Here is a 14,926-nt window from a genome sequence, read left to right as displayed (position 1 = left end):
GGCTCCTGCATGGGATGATGAAAAGTAGGAAAATGCCCTGTCATGTACAGTCCAGCAGCTTAATGGCACCTCTCTTGAGGCTTCTGCCTACTTAAGGGAGTGGTTAGAGCAGGGAACTGGGATATGGGTGTGACGGGTTCCCACCTGGAACTGGGGTACCACTGGGCCCCCCTGACCCAGCAGCCTGGGCTCCCTTTTACACTGTACTGCTGTGACAAGCTGCAAAGCCCTCTCTAGCCTGCACTTTCATCAGCATTCATACAGGTAGGGACACACCCTGCTGCAGTTATATGCAGACAGGCTCTTTAACCTGCATGGTAAGGCTTCAGCTAGGGCACCTCCCAGTTCCTAAGGCACACATCCCTTCTGGAGTATAAACCCAAAATGATACAATCTTGTGCTACACAGGGAACTGTACAGCGTAAGGTCATAACATTTGCCCCCTCCCTCAATGTGGAGAGGAATATGCAACAGCCTTCTGCCCCTGAGTTATGATTCCCACACACTGGTTTTAGATAAAGCAACAACAAGTTTATTAACTACAAAAGATAGAATTTAAGTGATCATAAGGCATAGCAAATTGATCAAAGCAGATTACCTAGCAAATAAACAAAACACTCAAGCTAAGCTTAATATACTAAAGAGATTGAATATGAATAGTAGATTCTCACCCTAAGTGATGATACAAGCAGGCTGCAGATGCTTAAGGGGCGAGCTGCACAGTCTTACAGCTTGGAATCCCCAGGTGTTCCATTCACAGGCTAAAAATCCCTTCAGCCTGGGTCCAGCACTTCCCCCAGTTCAGTCTTTGTTCTTCAGGTGTTTGCAAGAGTCTTCTGAGTGGGGAGTCAGTGAAGGACGAAGAGGATGTCACTCCCCTGCCTTATATAGCTTTTGCATATAGCGGGAGCCCTTTGTTTCAAAGCTTTGTTACCCTGCCAGTCAGTGGAAAAATACTGACATCCAAAGATGGAGTCCAGCACCAGCACCAGATGACCTGGTCACATGTCCCTCTAGAGTCACAGCAGCCATCCCCCACTGGCTGTTTGGAGCATTCACAGGAAGGGGGAAGAGAACCCAGGAGTCCTAACTCCCATGCTACCCCTCGCTCTGTTAGACCCTGTAGGGGAGAAACAAACTAGCCTTTATTGAAGCATTCCAAAGATGGCCCCAGAGATTTCAGGTTTATGAAGAACTGGGTACAGGCATCACCTCTGGAAACACTGCCCGGGTGACTCTGAGAGCGGAAGACAGGCTGGGCCTAGCATGTAACTGGCAACATTACTGTGTCTTTCAGGAAGCCCTTAACTAACCATGATGGGGACTGGGTCCAAGAAAAACCCAGAGCCTGTGGTGGCTCCGGAGCCTGTCAGCACTGCGATGCCTGTGGGCTCCCTGGAGAACGTGACCAACACCACGAGCCTGAGTGACAGCAAGGAAGACATATTTGCCAAGCTGAAGGCCAAGTTCATGAATGAGCTGAACAAGATTCCCCGTGAGTAGCTGGCGACCAGCCCCTCCTCCAGCATCCCTTTCTGAAAGCAGCCCAGGCAGAGCTCGCTAGGGATGGGCCCCGGCATCTGCTCAGCCCAGTGCAGCTAGAGCATGGCTGGGCAGCCCTTACAGACACTGGGGCGAGATGGACGAGACCTAGGCATCCATTACTGGTCACTGAAACCCTATGTGGGGGGGAGTTACCATGGAGTGACTGGGGGGGTCAGTGGGGAGTTACCATGGAGTGACTGCGGGGGGAAGAGTCAGTGGGGAGTTACCATGGAGTGTCTGTGGGGGGGGAGTTAAGTGGGGAGTTACCATGGAGTGACTGGGGTGGGGGAGTCAGTGGGGAGTTACCATGGAGTGTCTGTGTGGGGGGGAGTTAATTGGGGAGTTACCATGGAGTGACTGCGGGGGGAAGAGTCAGTGGGGAGTTACCATGGAGTGTCTGTGGGGCGGGGGGGAGTTAAGTGGGGACTTACCTTGGAGTGACTGGGGATGGGGGAGTTAAGTGGGGAGTTACCATGGAGTGATCTGGGGGAGGTGGGAGTTAAGTGGGGAGTTCTCATGGAGTGACTGATGGTGGGGTGTGTTAACATGTGGTATCTGTGTGGGGGAGGGCGGGAGGATTACCATGTGGCTGGTAGTTGACCAGCCTGGCCATTTTTTTTGTGGATTTGTGAGCTGCCAGAAAACTAATTTAATCTGCTATGTTTTTTTACGTGGGTCTAAAGGTTTGCATGATTATTACAATGCACTGGGATATCTAATGGTAAAAGTTTCTGTGTCATGCTAAAGATGTTGTGGTGTCCTCATTCCCCCAGTGTAAGTAAGAAAGTGATGTTATCAGTCTTATCTGTATGTGTTCTCCCTCTAGATACTATAAGGGGTTATTGAAATGAGGGAGGGCTGCAGAGTTGCCTTGTGGTTGGGAGTTGGGGTTGCAGCAGGCTTGCCTTGTGAGGGGGGTGCCGGGTTTTTTGCATTTCAAAGGTGGTATCCCTAGGGGGCAGGTGGGAGGAAGGGGAGTTACCCTGGAGGGACTAGGGTAGTGGGGAGTCAGAATGCTCAGTTCCAGGGTAAATGCCATTTAACGGCCAGGGGAGGGGCTGTTGCACGGTAATTTCACATCACACACCATGTTATCACCTGGCGAATGGCAGAGTTCTTCTTCGAGTGCTTGTTCACGTCCATTCCATGTTAGGTGTGTGCGCATCGTGTGCACGGACGTCGGAAACTTTTTCCCTTAGCAGCTCCTGTCAGGTCGGCAGGGGAGCCCCCTAGAGTGGCGCCTCTATGCTGGTGCATATATACCCCTGCCGACCCGACCCCCCTTCAGTTCCTTCTTACCGTCCGTGGCGGCGTTGGAAAAACTCTTTCTGTCCCTTGCAAGTGCACAGTTGTAGCAGTTATCAGTAGTTAGAAGTTATCTGTAGTTAATATCAGAGGGGTAGCCGTGTTAGTCTGGATCTGTAAAAAGCAACAAAGAGTCCTGTGGCACCTTAGAGACTAACAGATGTATTGGAGCATAAGCTTTCGTGGGTGAATACTTTGTCCAGTACATGCATCTGACGAAGTGGGTATTCACCCATGAAAGCTTATGCTCCAATACATCTGTTAGGGTAGGTTTACACTTACCTTCCAGGTCGACGCGGTGAGTTCGACTTCTCGGAGTTCGAACTGTCGCGTCTGATCTAGACGCGATAGTTCGAACTCCGGAAGCGCTGCGGTCGACTCCGGTACTCCACCACTGCAAACGGCGGTGGCGGAGTCGACGGGGGAGCCGCAGAGTTCGACCCCGCCGCATCTGGATGGGTGAGTAGGTCAAACTAGGGTACTTCGAATTCAGCTACGCTATTCACGTAGCTGAATTTGTGTACCCTAGTTTGACCCCCCTTCTTAGTGTAGACCAGGCCTTAGTCTCTAAGGTGCCACAGGACTCTTTGTTGCTGTAGTTAACAGTTATCAGTAGTTAGCACTTCGTAATAGTAGATAGTTAAGCTTCCTTTGTTTTAAGTGTCTGGAAGTTGTTTCCAGCACCAGCCCTAGGCCTGCGGGGGGGTTAAGGCTTGTGCCACGTGCTGCAAGCCAATGCCGATCAGTGATCCCCACGACTCGTGTCTCCGCTGTTTGGGGGAATCGCACCAGATTGAGCGCTGCAAGATCTGTAAGGCTTTTAAGCCAAGAACCAAGAAAGAAAGAGACTTTCGCCTCAAGCAGTAACTCATGGAGGCTGCGCCACAACCTGAGGCCTTGGACCATCCCGCTTCGGTGCCGGCATCCTCGGTTTGGAGTGCTCCGGCATCAGTCCTTGATCTGGCGCCGGTGGGGCACTGCAAGCATGCGGCACCAAAACAACAGGACAAGCCCAGGCACCGCTCGATCTCTCCAGTACGGTCGAAGGGGGTAGTCGAAAGGCAATAGAGGGCGCTCCCCACATAAGAAGGCGGCGCCTCCAAGGGACCGAGCACTCAGAGGGGCGGTGCGGCCCCAGGACATACACCGGCACCGGTGGCTCCAGTGCCTCAGGGCCCGTCGAGCCCCGGGCTAAGTGGGTTGAGTGCAGAAGAAGGGCTGGAGAACATCCTAGAACAGCCCTCCACGCCAGGCACCTTTGAGGCAGCAAAAGACCTCATCGAGCTGTCGGTGGCAAGCCCCCTCCTTGGCAAGGAGCAGCCTCCGGCACCATCACTGAGGGTGCCATCCAGAAGTAAGCCAGCAATGGTGCGCCACTCGACGTCACCGCCCCGGCACTGCTCCTGGTGCTGGTCCCGGTCGAGCTCAGCCTCCATGGACTCCCAGTTACCTTTGACTCAGCGGGACTCGATAGCACCGGAACCGAGCCAGCATATGACACCGGCTCTGCTGGCGGACCGCTCCCCGGCACCATCACTAAGCTGGCACCGACGGGACATAAGGCCGCAGCCCCTGGTCCCTGTTTGCTGGTCGTCTAAGCCGTGAATGAACGGGAGCATTGTGGCCAGCAAGCCCCGGCCCCCAAGGCCAAGGAGGCTAAACGTCTGGACCTCTTCAGAAGGAAGATCTACTCCTCTGGGGGCCTCCAATTAAGGATTGCGAACCAGTAGGCGATCTTAAACAGGCACAATTTTAATTCCTTGGCAGCAGTTTCCAAATTTAAAGACTCCTTGCCACGGGGCTCTCAACCTGAGTTCACGGCCCTCGTGGAAGAGGGAAAGGCAGTTGCCAAGACCTCTTTACAGGCCTCTCTGGACTCAGGAGACTCTGCAGCCAGAACAGTCACCTCAGGTGTGGTGATGACGCGCTTGGCATGGCCTCAGGCCTTCCACCACAGGTCCAGAATACCATCCAGGGCCTCCCTTTCGAAGGGTCTGGCCTCTTTTCCAACCAGACGGATGCCAGCCTGCAGAGCCTTAAAGACTCCTGGGCAACCCTCAAGTCGTTAGGAATGCACACTCTGGCAACTCAGAGGAAGCCGTTTAAGCCCCAACCGCTGCAGCAGGGGCAGAACCAGCCTTGCCCTAGGCAGGAGCCTTATCGCAGGAGGGGCAGAGACAACAGACGCAGGCGGAATAACACGCCTAATCAAGACCAGGGCCAGGGCAAGCCACAGCCTGGCAACAAGCAGGGGTTTTGAAGGTGCGCTCGAGGACAGCGTACCAACCCAGCTCCCAGATCCTTCCCCATGTTTCTTGGACTGCTGGTCCCACTTCTACCAGGCGTGGTCTCGTATAACATCATACCGTTGGGTCTTACGCACGGTACAAGTGGGTTACACGCTGCAGTTCTCCTCCTTCCCCCCCCCCCACATCCCCATTCCCTGTCCCTCTTCAGGGACCTTTCTCACGAGCAACTCCTTATGCAGGAGGTACAGTCACTCCTAGAGGTGGGGGTGGTGGAGGAAGTCCCTTGGAAACTAAGGGGGAAGGGGTTTTACTCCCGCTATTTTCTCATCCCAAATGCAAAGGGGACTTTGGCCCATTTTAGACCTTTGCGGGCTCAACAAGTTCTTAGTCAAGATCCACTTCCACATGGTATCCCTAGGCACTATTATCCTGTCCATGGATCCGGGGGATTGGTACGCTGCCCTCGATATGAAATATGCATACTTTCACATCGCTATTCACCCTGCTCACCGGCGGTTCCTGCGGTTCGCCATAAACCAGCATCATTACCAGTTTACGGTCCTCCTGTTCGGCCTGGTGGCAGTCCCCCACATGGTCACAAAATGCATGTCAGTAGTGGCAGCCTTTCTGTGAAAGAGGAGAATATGGGTATATCCATACCTCGACGATTGGCTCCTCGCGGGTCGGTCCGAAGAGGAGGTCTGCTCCCATGTGACAGTGGCCCTGGACGCATTCCACAGGCTGGGCTTCTCGTCAACGTGCCCAAGTCTTCCCTGATGTGTTGGTACAAAGGCTGGACTCGATGCAGACGTGAGTGAGCCTTCCAGAATCCAGATTCCTGGCCATCCAGCATGTCATAACCTCGATGCTAAGGTTCCCCACTACCACGGCCAGATGCTGCCTGCAGTTCCTAGGGCACATGGCGGCGTGCACTCACATAGTCAAATATGCTTGACTACAACTCAGGACTCCTAGAATACCTCCTGCACCTCAAGCATCAGGGTCTCGCTCCTTCCTCAATCAGAGTGCATTTAGCTGACATTTCAGCGTTCCACCCGGGGGAATCCGGATGCTCTGTGTTTTCTAACCCCATGGTGGTACGGTTCCTCAAGGGACTGGAGAGAGTGTTCCCCTACTCACGTCCGCCGGTCCCTCCCTGGAGCCTTAATCTGGTCCTTTCCAAGTTTATGGGTCCCCCATTTGAGCCCCCCCCCGCCTCTTGCTCCCTCCTTCACCTCTCCTGGAAGGTGGCGTTCCTGGTGGCCATTACGTCGGCGAGGAAGGTGTCCGAGTTGAGGGCCCTAACCTTGGAGCCTCCTTATACAATTTTTTATAAGGACAAAGTGCAACTCAGGCCACACCCTAAATTCCTCTCTAAAATAGTGTCACAATTTCATATGGGACAGGACATTTGTTTGCCAGTGTTCTTTCCTAAACCACACGTGGACCCAAGTCACCATAGCCTACACACTCTGGATGTCCGAAGGGCCCTGGCGTTCTATTTGGAGCGAACTAAACCTTTCTGCAAGTTGACGCAGTTGTTTGTCACCATCGCCGATAGGATTAAAGGGCTTCTGGTCTCGGCGCAACGTATATCATCGTGGATTGCAGACTGCATCCGCGCGTGCTACGAGCTTGCCAAGGTTCCAGCCCCAGCGATCACGGTTCACTTGACGAGGCCACAAGCATCCTCAATAGCTTTTCTGGAACACGTCTCGATCCAGGAGATCTGTAAAGCAGCCACCTGGTCATCGGTGCACATATTCACAGCCCACTACGCAGTCAATCAGCAGGCCAGAGATGATGCAGCGGTTGGCAGGACTGTTCTTCAATCAGTTGCTACCCTCCTCCTATGGTCAGCTTGTGAGTCACCTAATGTGGAATGGATGTGAACAAGCATTCAAAGAAGAAAAAATCGTTACCTACCTTTCATAACTGTTGTTCTTCGAGATGTGTTGTTCACGTCTATTACACTTCCTACCCTCCTTACCCTCTTTCGGAATCTCCGGCAAGAAGGAACTGAAGTGGGATCGTGTTGGCAGGGGTATATATGCACCAGCATAGAGGCGCCACTCTAGGGGGCTCCCCTGCCGACCTGACGGGAGCCGCTAAGGGGAAGTTTCTGATGTCCGTGCACACGGCGTGCGCATACCTAATGTGGAATGGACGTGAACAACACATCTCGAAGAACAACAGTTACGAAAGGCAGGTAACCATTTTTTCCCAACTTGCCTGTGCCCTGTGTGTGACCCTGGCAATGAGCCGCCCGCAGGCCCTGCAATGACAAATGCCCTGTATAACCCAGGGGCATTTCCAAGGCCTTGCACCAGGTGGGTGCTGGCGGCTGCGGGTGTGGCTGTGGCACAAGACTGATCATGTGGCTGGCATTGTTTTGTGACAGTGCCTCCCTGGGCCCTGATTGCCATCGCTGTGGTAGGTGGCCTGCTCCTCCTCACCTGCTGCTTCTGCATCTGCAAAAAATGCTGCTGCAAGAAGAAGAAGAACAAGAAGGAGAAGGGCAAAGGGATGAAGAACGCCATGAACATGAAAGACATGAAATCCGGAAACCAGGTAAAACGCCCCTTGGTAAAGGCTCAGCCGGGTCCCTTGAGCAGCGTGTTAGAAAGCATCTGCTTGTAATTTTGACCAAGGGAAAAAACAAACACAGTCCTTTATTCCTAAAGCAGCAGCAGAAGTGTGCAGTTCCTCAGATACAGGGAGTGAAGGTAACCAGCTCAGCTTTCGCCAAGAGCAGGATTTGAACCCCAGGGACCTCTACCGCTACGAACATGAGCTAGGGCTAAAGCAGTGATGGCATCAAACTGATGCAGTAGTAGATTAGTACCACCAGAGGGAGACAATGCTCCCCACCTGTCCTAGGGTGGGTTACTTTCCCATAAGGCACTTGGGAAGGGTTTAACCAGCGTGAGGAGTTGTTGTAGACACTGGGTGGGAAATAGCTATTTTGCTAAGGAGTCATAGGGTCTTCCCCTCTGCAGTATGGATGGGGGGTTGCTTTCCTAACTAGAAATGGGCCTCAGATGCGGAATTTGGATCCAGGTTTTTTTGACCTTCCACATACACACAGGGTTTCAGACAGAGGGAGTCATGTGCTGCAAAATAACAACTTTATTGACCCTACAAACTTGTGAACAAAGCCAGCCATGAAACATGCCAGCAGATGGCATGCTTTACATTAACATAAGAACATAAGAACATAAGAAAGGCCGTACCGGGTCAGACCAAAGGTCCATCTAGCCCAGTATCTGTCTACCGACAGTGGCCAATGCCAGGTGCCCCTGAGGGAGTGAACCTAACAGGCAATGATCAAGTGATCTCTCTCCTGCCATCCATCTCCATCCTCTGACGAACAGAGGCTAGGGACACCATTCTTACCCATCCTGGCTAATAGCCATTTATGGACTTAGCCACCATGAATTTATCCAGTCCCCTTTTAAACATTGTTATAGTCCTAGCCTTCACAACCTCCTCAGGTAAGGAGTTCCACAAGTTGACTGTGCGCTGCGTGAAGAAGAACTTCCTTTTATTTGTTTTAAACCTGCTGCCTATTAATTTCATTTGGTGACCCCTAGTTCTTGTATTATGGGAATAAGTAAATAACTTTTCCTTATCCACTTTCTCAACATCACTCATGATTTTATATACCTCTATCATGTCCCCCCTTAGTCTCCTCTTTTCCAAACTGAAGAGTCCTAGCCTCTTTAATCTTTCCTCATATGGGACCCTCTCTAAACCCCTAATCATTTTAGTTGCTCTTTTCTGAACCTTTTCTAGTGCTAGAATATCTTTTTTGAGGTGAGGAGACCACATCTGTACACAGTATTCGAGATGTGGGCGTACCATGGATTTATATAAGGGCAATAATATATTCTCAGTCTTATTCTCTATCCCCTTTTTAATGATTCCTAACATCCTGTTTGCTTTTTTGACCGCCTCTGCACACTGCGTGGACATCTTCAGAGAACTATCCACGATAACTCCAAGATCTTTTTCCTGACTCGTTGTAGCTAAATTAGCCCCCATCATGTTGTATGTATAGTTGGGGTTATTTTTTCCAATGTGCATTACTTTACATTTATCCACATTAAATTTCATTTGCCATTTTGTTGCCCAATCACTTAGTTTTGTGAGATCTTTTTGAAGTTCTTCACAATCTGCTTTGGTCTTAACTATCTTGAGTAGTTTAGTGTCATCTGCAAACTTTGCCACCTCACTGTTTACCCCTTTCTCCAGATCATTTATGAATAAATTGAATAGGATTGGTCCTAGGACTGACCCTTGGGGAACACCACTAGTTACCCCTCTCCATTCTGAGAATTTACCATTAATTCCTACCCTTTGTTCCCTGTCCTTTAACCAGTTCTCAATCCATGAAAGGACCTTTCCTTTTATCCCATGACAGCTTAATTTACGTAAGAGCCTTTGGTGAGGGACCTTGTCAAAGGCTTTCTGGAAATCTAAGTACACTATGTCCACCGGATCCCCCTTGTCCACATGTTTGTTGACCCCTTCAAAGAACTCTAATAGATTAGTAAGACACGATTTCCCTTTACAGAAACCATGTTGACTATTGCTCAAGAGTTTATGTTTTTCTGTGTGTCTGACAATTTTATTCTTTACTATTGTTTCAACTAATTTGCCCGGTACCGACGTTAGACTTACCGGTCTGTAATTGCCAGGATCACCCCTAGAGCCCTTTTTAAATATTGGCGTTACATTAGCTAACTTCCAGTCATTGGGTACCGAAGCCGATTTAAAGGACAGGTTACAAACCTTGGTTAATAGTTCCGCAACTTCACATTTGAGTTCTTTCAGAACTCTTGGGTGAATGCCATCTGGTCCCGGTGACTTGTTAATGTTGAGTTTATCAATTAATTCCAAAACCTCCTCTAGTGACACTTCAATCTGTGACAGTTCCTCAGATTTGTCACCTACAAAAGCAAGCTCAGGTCTGGGACTCTCCCTAACATCCTCAGCCGTGAAGACTGAAGCAAAGAATCCATTTAGTTTCTCCGCAATGACTTTATCATCTTTAAGCGCTCCTTTTGTATTTTCATCGTCAAGGGGCCCCACTGGTTGTTTAGCAGGCTTCCTGCTTCTGATGTACTTAAAAAACATTTTGTTATTACCTTTGGAGTTTATGGCTAGCCGTTCTTCAAACTCCTCTTTGGCTTTTCTTATTACACTCTTGCACTTAAGTTGGCAGTGTTTGTGCTCCTTTCTATTTGCCTCACTGGGATTTGACTTCCACTTTTTAAAGGAAGTCTTTTTATCTCTCACTGCTTCTTTTACATGGTTGTTAAGCCACGGTGGCTCTTTTTTAGTTCTTTTACTGTTTTTCTTAATTTGGGGTATACATTGAAGTTGGGCCTCTATTATGGTGTCTTTAAAAAGGGCCCACGCAACTTGCAGGGATTTCACTTTAGTCACTGTACCTTTTAACTTTTGTCTAACTAACCCCCTCATTTTTGTATAGTTCCCCCTTTTGAAATTAAAGGCCACAGTGTTGGGCAGTTGAGATGTTCTTCCCACCACAGGGATGTTGAATGCTATTGTATTATGGTCACTATTTCCAAGCGGTCCTGCTACAGTTACCTCTTGGACCAGCTCCTGCGCTCCACTCAGGATTAAATCTAGAGTCGCCTCTCCCCTTGTGGGTTCCCGTACCAGCTGCTCCATGAAGCAGTCATTTAAAGTATCGAGAAATTTTATCTCTGCATTTCGTCCTGAAGTGAAATGTTCCCAGTCAATATGGGGATAATTGAAATCCCCCACTATTATTGGGTTCTTAATTTTGATAGCCTCTCTAATTTCCCTTAGCATTTCATTACCTACCATTATACATTTGTGCAGTCTTCTTTATAGAGATGTCTTGTAACACAGGTTTTAATTTAGACCCACCCATTAATAGCACTGTTTCCCCCAAACCTAGAGGACGCATAGGAGATAGCCAAGGGAATCAGGAAGTTACACGGGGCTCTTTGCTCTTGATCAGCAGAGTTTGCTTCTCTGTTGTCAAGGAATGGAAATGCGTCTGCTGTTCTTTATCATTTGATACAACAACTATCTCACGTTCCCCACAGGATCGCTGTCCGTTTCTAAAGCTTAAAGACGTCGGAGAGTCTGACTGGTATAAAACAGCAGATTGTGTTATCTGAACCACCATTCATAAATTTCAGGCCATTTAAGTATTTCTTTCCTCCTATTTCCTCCCATTTCCTCTTTGCTTTTAGTCATTCTCACATTTTAAGGATCAGTCCCCTCAGGGGAGATGGTGAGATGAGGCACATCCTTAAGAGTCAAAGTTCAGAATCAGTGATCACCCAGCAAACTGCAAACCACCCATGATCAAACTGCAAACCACTCAAGTATACAAAGCAGGACTGGGAATATCACAAAAATGGGATGTCTCATGAGATTTGGACTGGAAAGCCAGGGAGAGCAGCATTTCTTGAGGCATTTTAGTGCTTCACATAACGGTCATAGCTGCTAACCAGAAGAGCAGAGTGAGGTGCATGAGACTGAAAAGTTCCAGGGGGAACATAGACTCCACACATACAGGCTTCCAACAGATTAGGGTCAGGTTTGGTCCTAGGAGCTGGCAAAAGTTCGAGAACAGGGTCCTAACTTGTCTCCAAACCTCTTCATCGGCCCTTCCTGGAGAGCATTTATGGCTAGAATAAGAGGAACACCAGATGCTCACTTGATCTGTGGCACCCCACAAACAACGCTCACAGGTGCTGGTGGATCAACTGCTGACTACAGCTGCTGAAAAACCATCCCCCGCCCCCATTTTGTGTACTTTCCCTCATGAAAACAAAGTGCCCAGTGAGTTTTCCTGAGAACCCATGAGTTTCTTCCAGGGTAGAATCTCACCCCCCTCTGCCCATGTGTCCTTTTTCTTTTCACTTAGGGAAATGGTGAGGCATGTTCCATGGGAGCCCCATGGTCCCAGACTGGCATGCCCTGGCCTTGCCTTCCTCCCTGCACCTTCCTCAGCAGTGCCAGCCAGCAGCAAAGCCCCAGCACAGCAGGAGTTGCCCGCAGCAGTGGGACTTGTCTGGATGGACTTTCCATTAGCAGGGCCCACAGCATGAGTTCTGCCAACTGGTGTGAATCAGGCCCCAACAGGACTGGCTGATCCTATTCAGATAGGAAGTCAGGGGCTGTAGAGATACTGGACGGCAGATGGGATCCCAAAGGCCCGTTTTATGGAAAGCACCATATACTGACTGGTCTGCAGCACATGCCTCTCAGATCTGGGCTAGAGATTTCCAATCAATCAGTCATTCCCCTTTCAGCTGGCATCTGCTGCTTGGAGCTATGCCATTGGACTTGGCAATCAATCCACCAAGTATCGGAGGGGTAGCCACATTAGTCTATATCCACAAAAACAACGAGGAGTCTGGTGGCACCTTAAAGATTAACAGATCTTAGTCTTTAAGGTGCCACCGGACTCCTCATTTTTGTTTTAATCAATTCACCGTGGCAGCAGATCCTTGTAGCAATCCAGCAGATCAGCCATGTGGAGCCTGGGTCATGGGAGAGGCTCCAAATCCCCACCCCCCCCTTCTGGCCAGGCTGGGACCTGAACATTTTATAGCCCATACTGCTGGCATCTTTGCATTTGCAGGAGGCATTTTAGTGAGGTGAAGCCCAGGGCTCACTCCTCTGGGGATGGCGAGTCTTAATCAGGACTTGATCATTGGTGACTGAATGCCTCAGTGAACTGCTTCTTCAAGCTCTGTGCATTTACCCTGCCCTGTTACCAGTGGCATCCCCCAACCCACGTCACTGTCCCTGCTACTTACACAAGCAGAGGATGAAACCTAGGAGGCAATCACCACCCCCCATGTATCTAGGAAGACACTTGTAGGGCCAGCCTGGCAGGTGTGCAGTAGGGAATGGTGCAAGGAGCCTGCCCCACCATGCCAATTTGTGCCCCTTGTTCATCACCTGCTAGTACCCCTTGGAGTCTATGCTGCCCCCACAGGGTGCGGAGGGGAGCTCAGGGTAACATGTTGCATCCAAGGGGTGCGTGGGTGCAGTGGGCCTGCTTAGAGCTTGGAAAGGATTGTTTCTCCTGGAGTTCCCATTGCCCCACGGCAGGCCGGTGCCTTAGTGACACCACCTAGCACCAGAGCACTAAAGAGAGGTGCAGTGCCTGGAGGGACAGTCCTAGCAGCAGGCAGGAGGCTGCTTGGTATGAGGCAGAGGCTGAGGGTCAGTGCAAACCCAGGGCTTGCAGTGGCAGCGACAGGCTGATGCATATACAAAGGAACAGGGGAAAGAGCTATTGCCATGCACTTGGCGGCCATCACTGGCATGGGCCTGATCTCAACAAGAGCACAGCTCCTCAGGATGCCCACAGCTGGGATGGGGATTCCAAAAGGGCTGAATAAACAGTTGCTCGTTATTCTTACATGCTCCATGGAGCAGAAAGCAAGCCGGGCTGCTCTGCAAAGACAGACCTCGCCCACCTGAGCTAAAGGAGAATCTCTGCAGGGCCCAGCACTAGTAGCTGGGCTTGTATCCGTCAGCCAGGGGAGACGCGGTCATGCACACTTAGCCAGGATGTCACAGTGGCTTCATTTTCCCGTCTTTTTCATGTCAGTTTCCTTTCTCCACCCATCTCTGTCTTTAAGACAAGGGTTATAGAACGGGGTATGGTGCTGTCCCGGTAAACATGTTCTCTTTGTAAGGAAAATCATGTTCTCTCTCTCTCGCTCTCTCTCCTTCCTGTGCTTTTGGTTTCCAGAGAAACACTGGACTGGTAGCAACTACAGTGGCTTTGCTGGGCACTTTTCCATTAAAGGGAAAGGTGAAATTGGCTTGTTTCAGATACATGTAGCGAGGGCAAAATGCATGAATGGGCACCCCCCCTTTTAGAGATTGGCTGAGTATGTACAAAATCAATGTTGGTGCCGACAAAACTTTCCAAATTCACCGCTTGAAAGTATAGAGCCCACTCCAGTGGGCACACTCAGCCCGGGTACGGTGTGCCTTTATGTGGGTGGAGTCTGTTGTTTCTCACGCACATTGGGTGTTGTTGATTATCTCTGTGGTGGTTGTCTCTATAATGTCCTTCTCTTCCTTCTCTGTGCTCTCGTTGTCCTTCTTCTGTGTTGTTCTGTCTCCATGTTTTCTGACTAACCTGGATGGCAACTCATGGTAGGTGGCAAAGTGAATGTCGCTTCTCTATCAGCCATGGAAAGTGGGGGGTTGTCCATGCACCAATTAGCTCCAAAGCTTACGCATGGCAGGCCCAATGCATGTTGAAGGGTTGTCCAGGGAGAGTGGGCAGCTGGGGCTCCAATACGTCCATTGCTCTGCAGGACAACTATACAAAGCCCCATTTTGCAAAGCATAGGCTACAAGTTGTGTCTGAGGCTAAGATCTGGGAGGTCAGAGGGGAGCTCCCCAGCTGAGCTGTGGCTCTGCTCCCATGCCTTGTTCACATCTAAGAGATCAATGCTACATGGTCCTCCCCGAATAGATTAATATGTAGCAGTTAATGCATGACAGGAGGGACGGGCCAGAGGTTTGGGCACTAGCCTGGTGTTCAATTTCCTGCTCCACCACAGTTCTTGGACAAGCCACTTTGCCTTGTCTTTGGGAGACAGTTTCTGAATGTTGGTCCTACGTTCCCTGGCAGGTAGGTGGGTTCCTGGAGCTTTCCATGCTGGAAAGGCTGGGGGGCTCTTACTCTAGTCCTTTACCACAAGGGCCACATCCCCATTCCCCTTCCTGGCCCGTCTGCAGGGAGGCCATGCCCTCCCTCCGCCCAGGGCTGCTCCCTCTGTTCT

The 14,926-nt window shown here is 50.3% G+C and overlaps 1 protein-coding gene across 5 annotated transcripts in view; it reads left to right on the top strand.

The window, feature by feature from the left end:
- The window catches only part of SYT2 (synaptotagmin 2), a 227,814-nt gene that overhangs the window by 192,608 nt on the left and 20,280 nt on the right, over positions 1-14,926 (top strand). For 3 of the 5 annotated variants that reach the window (XM_045015244.1, XM_045015243.1, XM_045015245.1), the window contains 2 exons: positions 1,298-1,495; positions 7,501-7,670. In XM_045015244.1, the coding sequence (XP_044871179.1) occupies positions 1,315-1,495; positions 7,501-7,670 (351 nt within the window). In that variant the 5' untranslated portion in view covers positions 1,298-1,314. Of the gene's footprint in view, positions 1-1,015; positions 1,200-1,297; positions 1,496-7,500; positions 7,671-14,926 lie in introns of those variants that run through there. The other 2 variants (XM_045015246.1, XM_045015248.1) reach the window with 2 other exon arrangements.

The sequence above is a fragment of the Mauremys mutica genome, chromosome 4, assembly GCF_020497125.1.
Source record: "Mauremys mutica isolate MM-2020 ecotype Southern chromosome 4, ASM2049712v1, whole genome shotgun sequence".
NCBI lineage: Eukaryota > Metazoa > Chordata > Testudines > Geoemydidae > Mauremys > Mauremys mutica.
The sequence above is the reverse complement of the archived record's forward strand: the minus strand, read 5'-3'. Positions and strand labels throughout refer to the sequence as shown.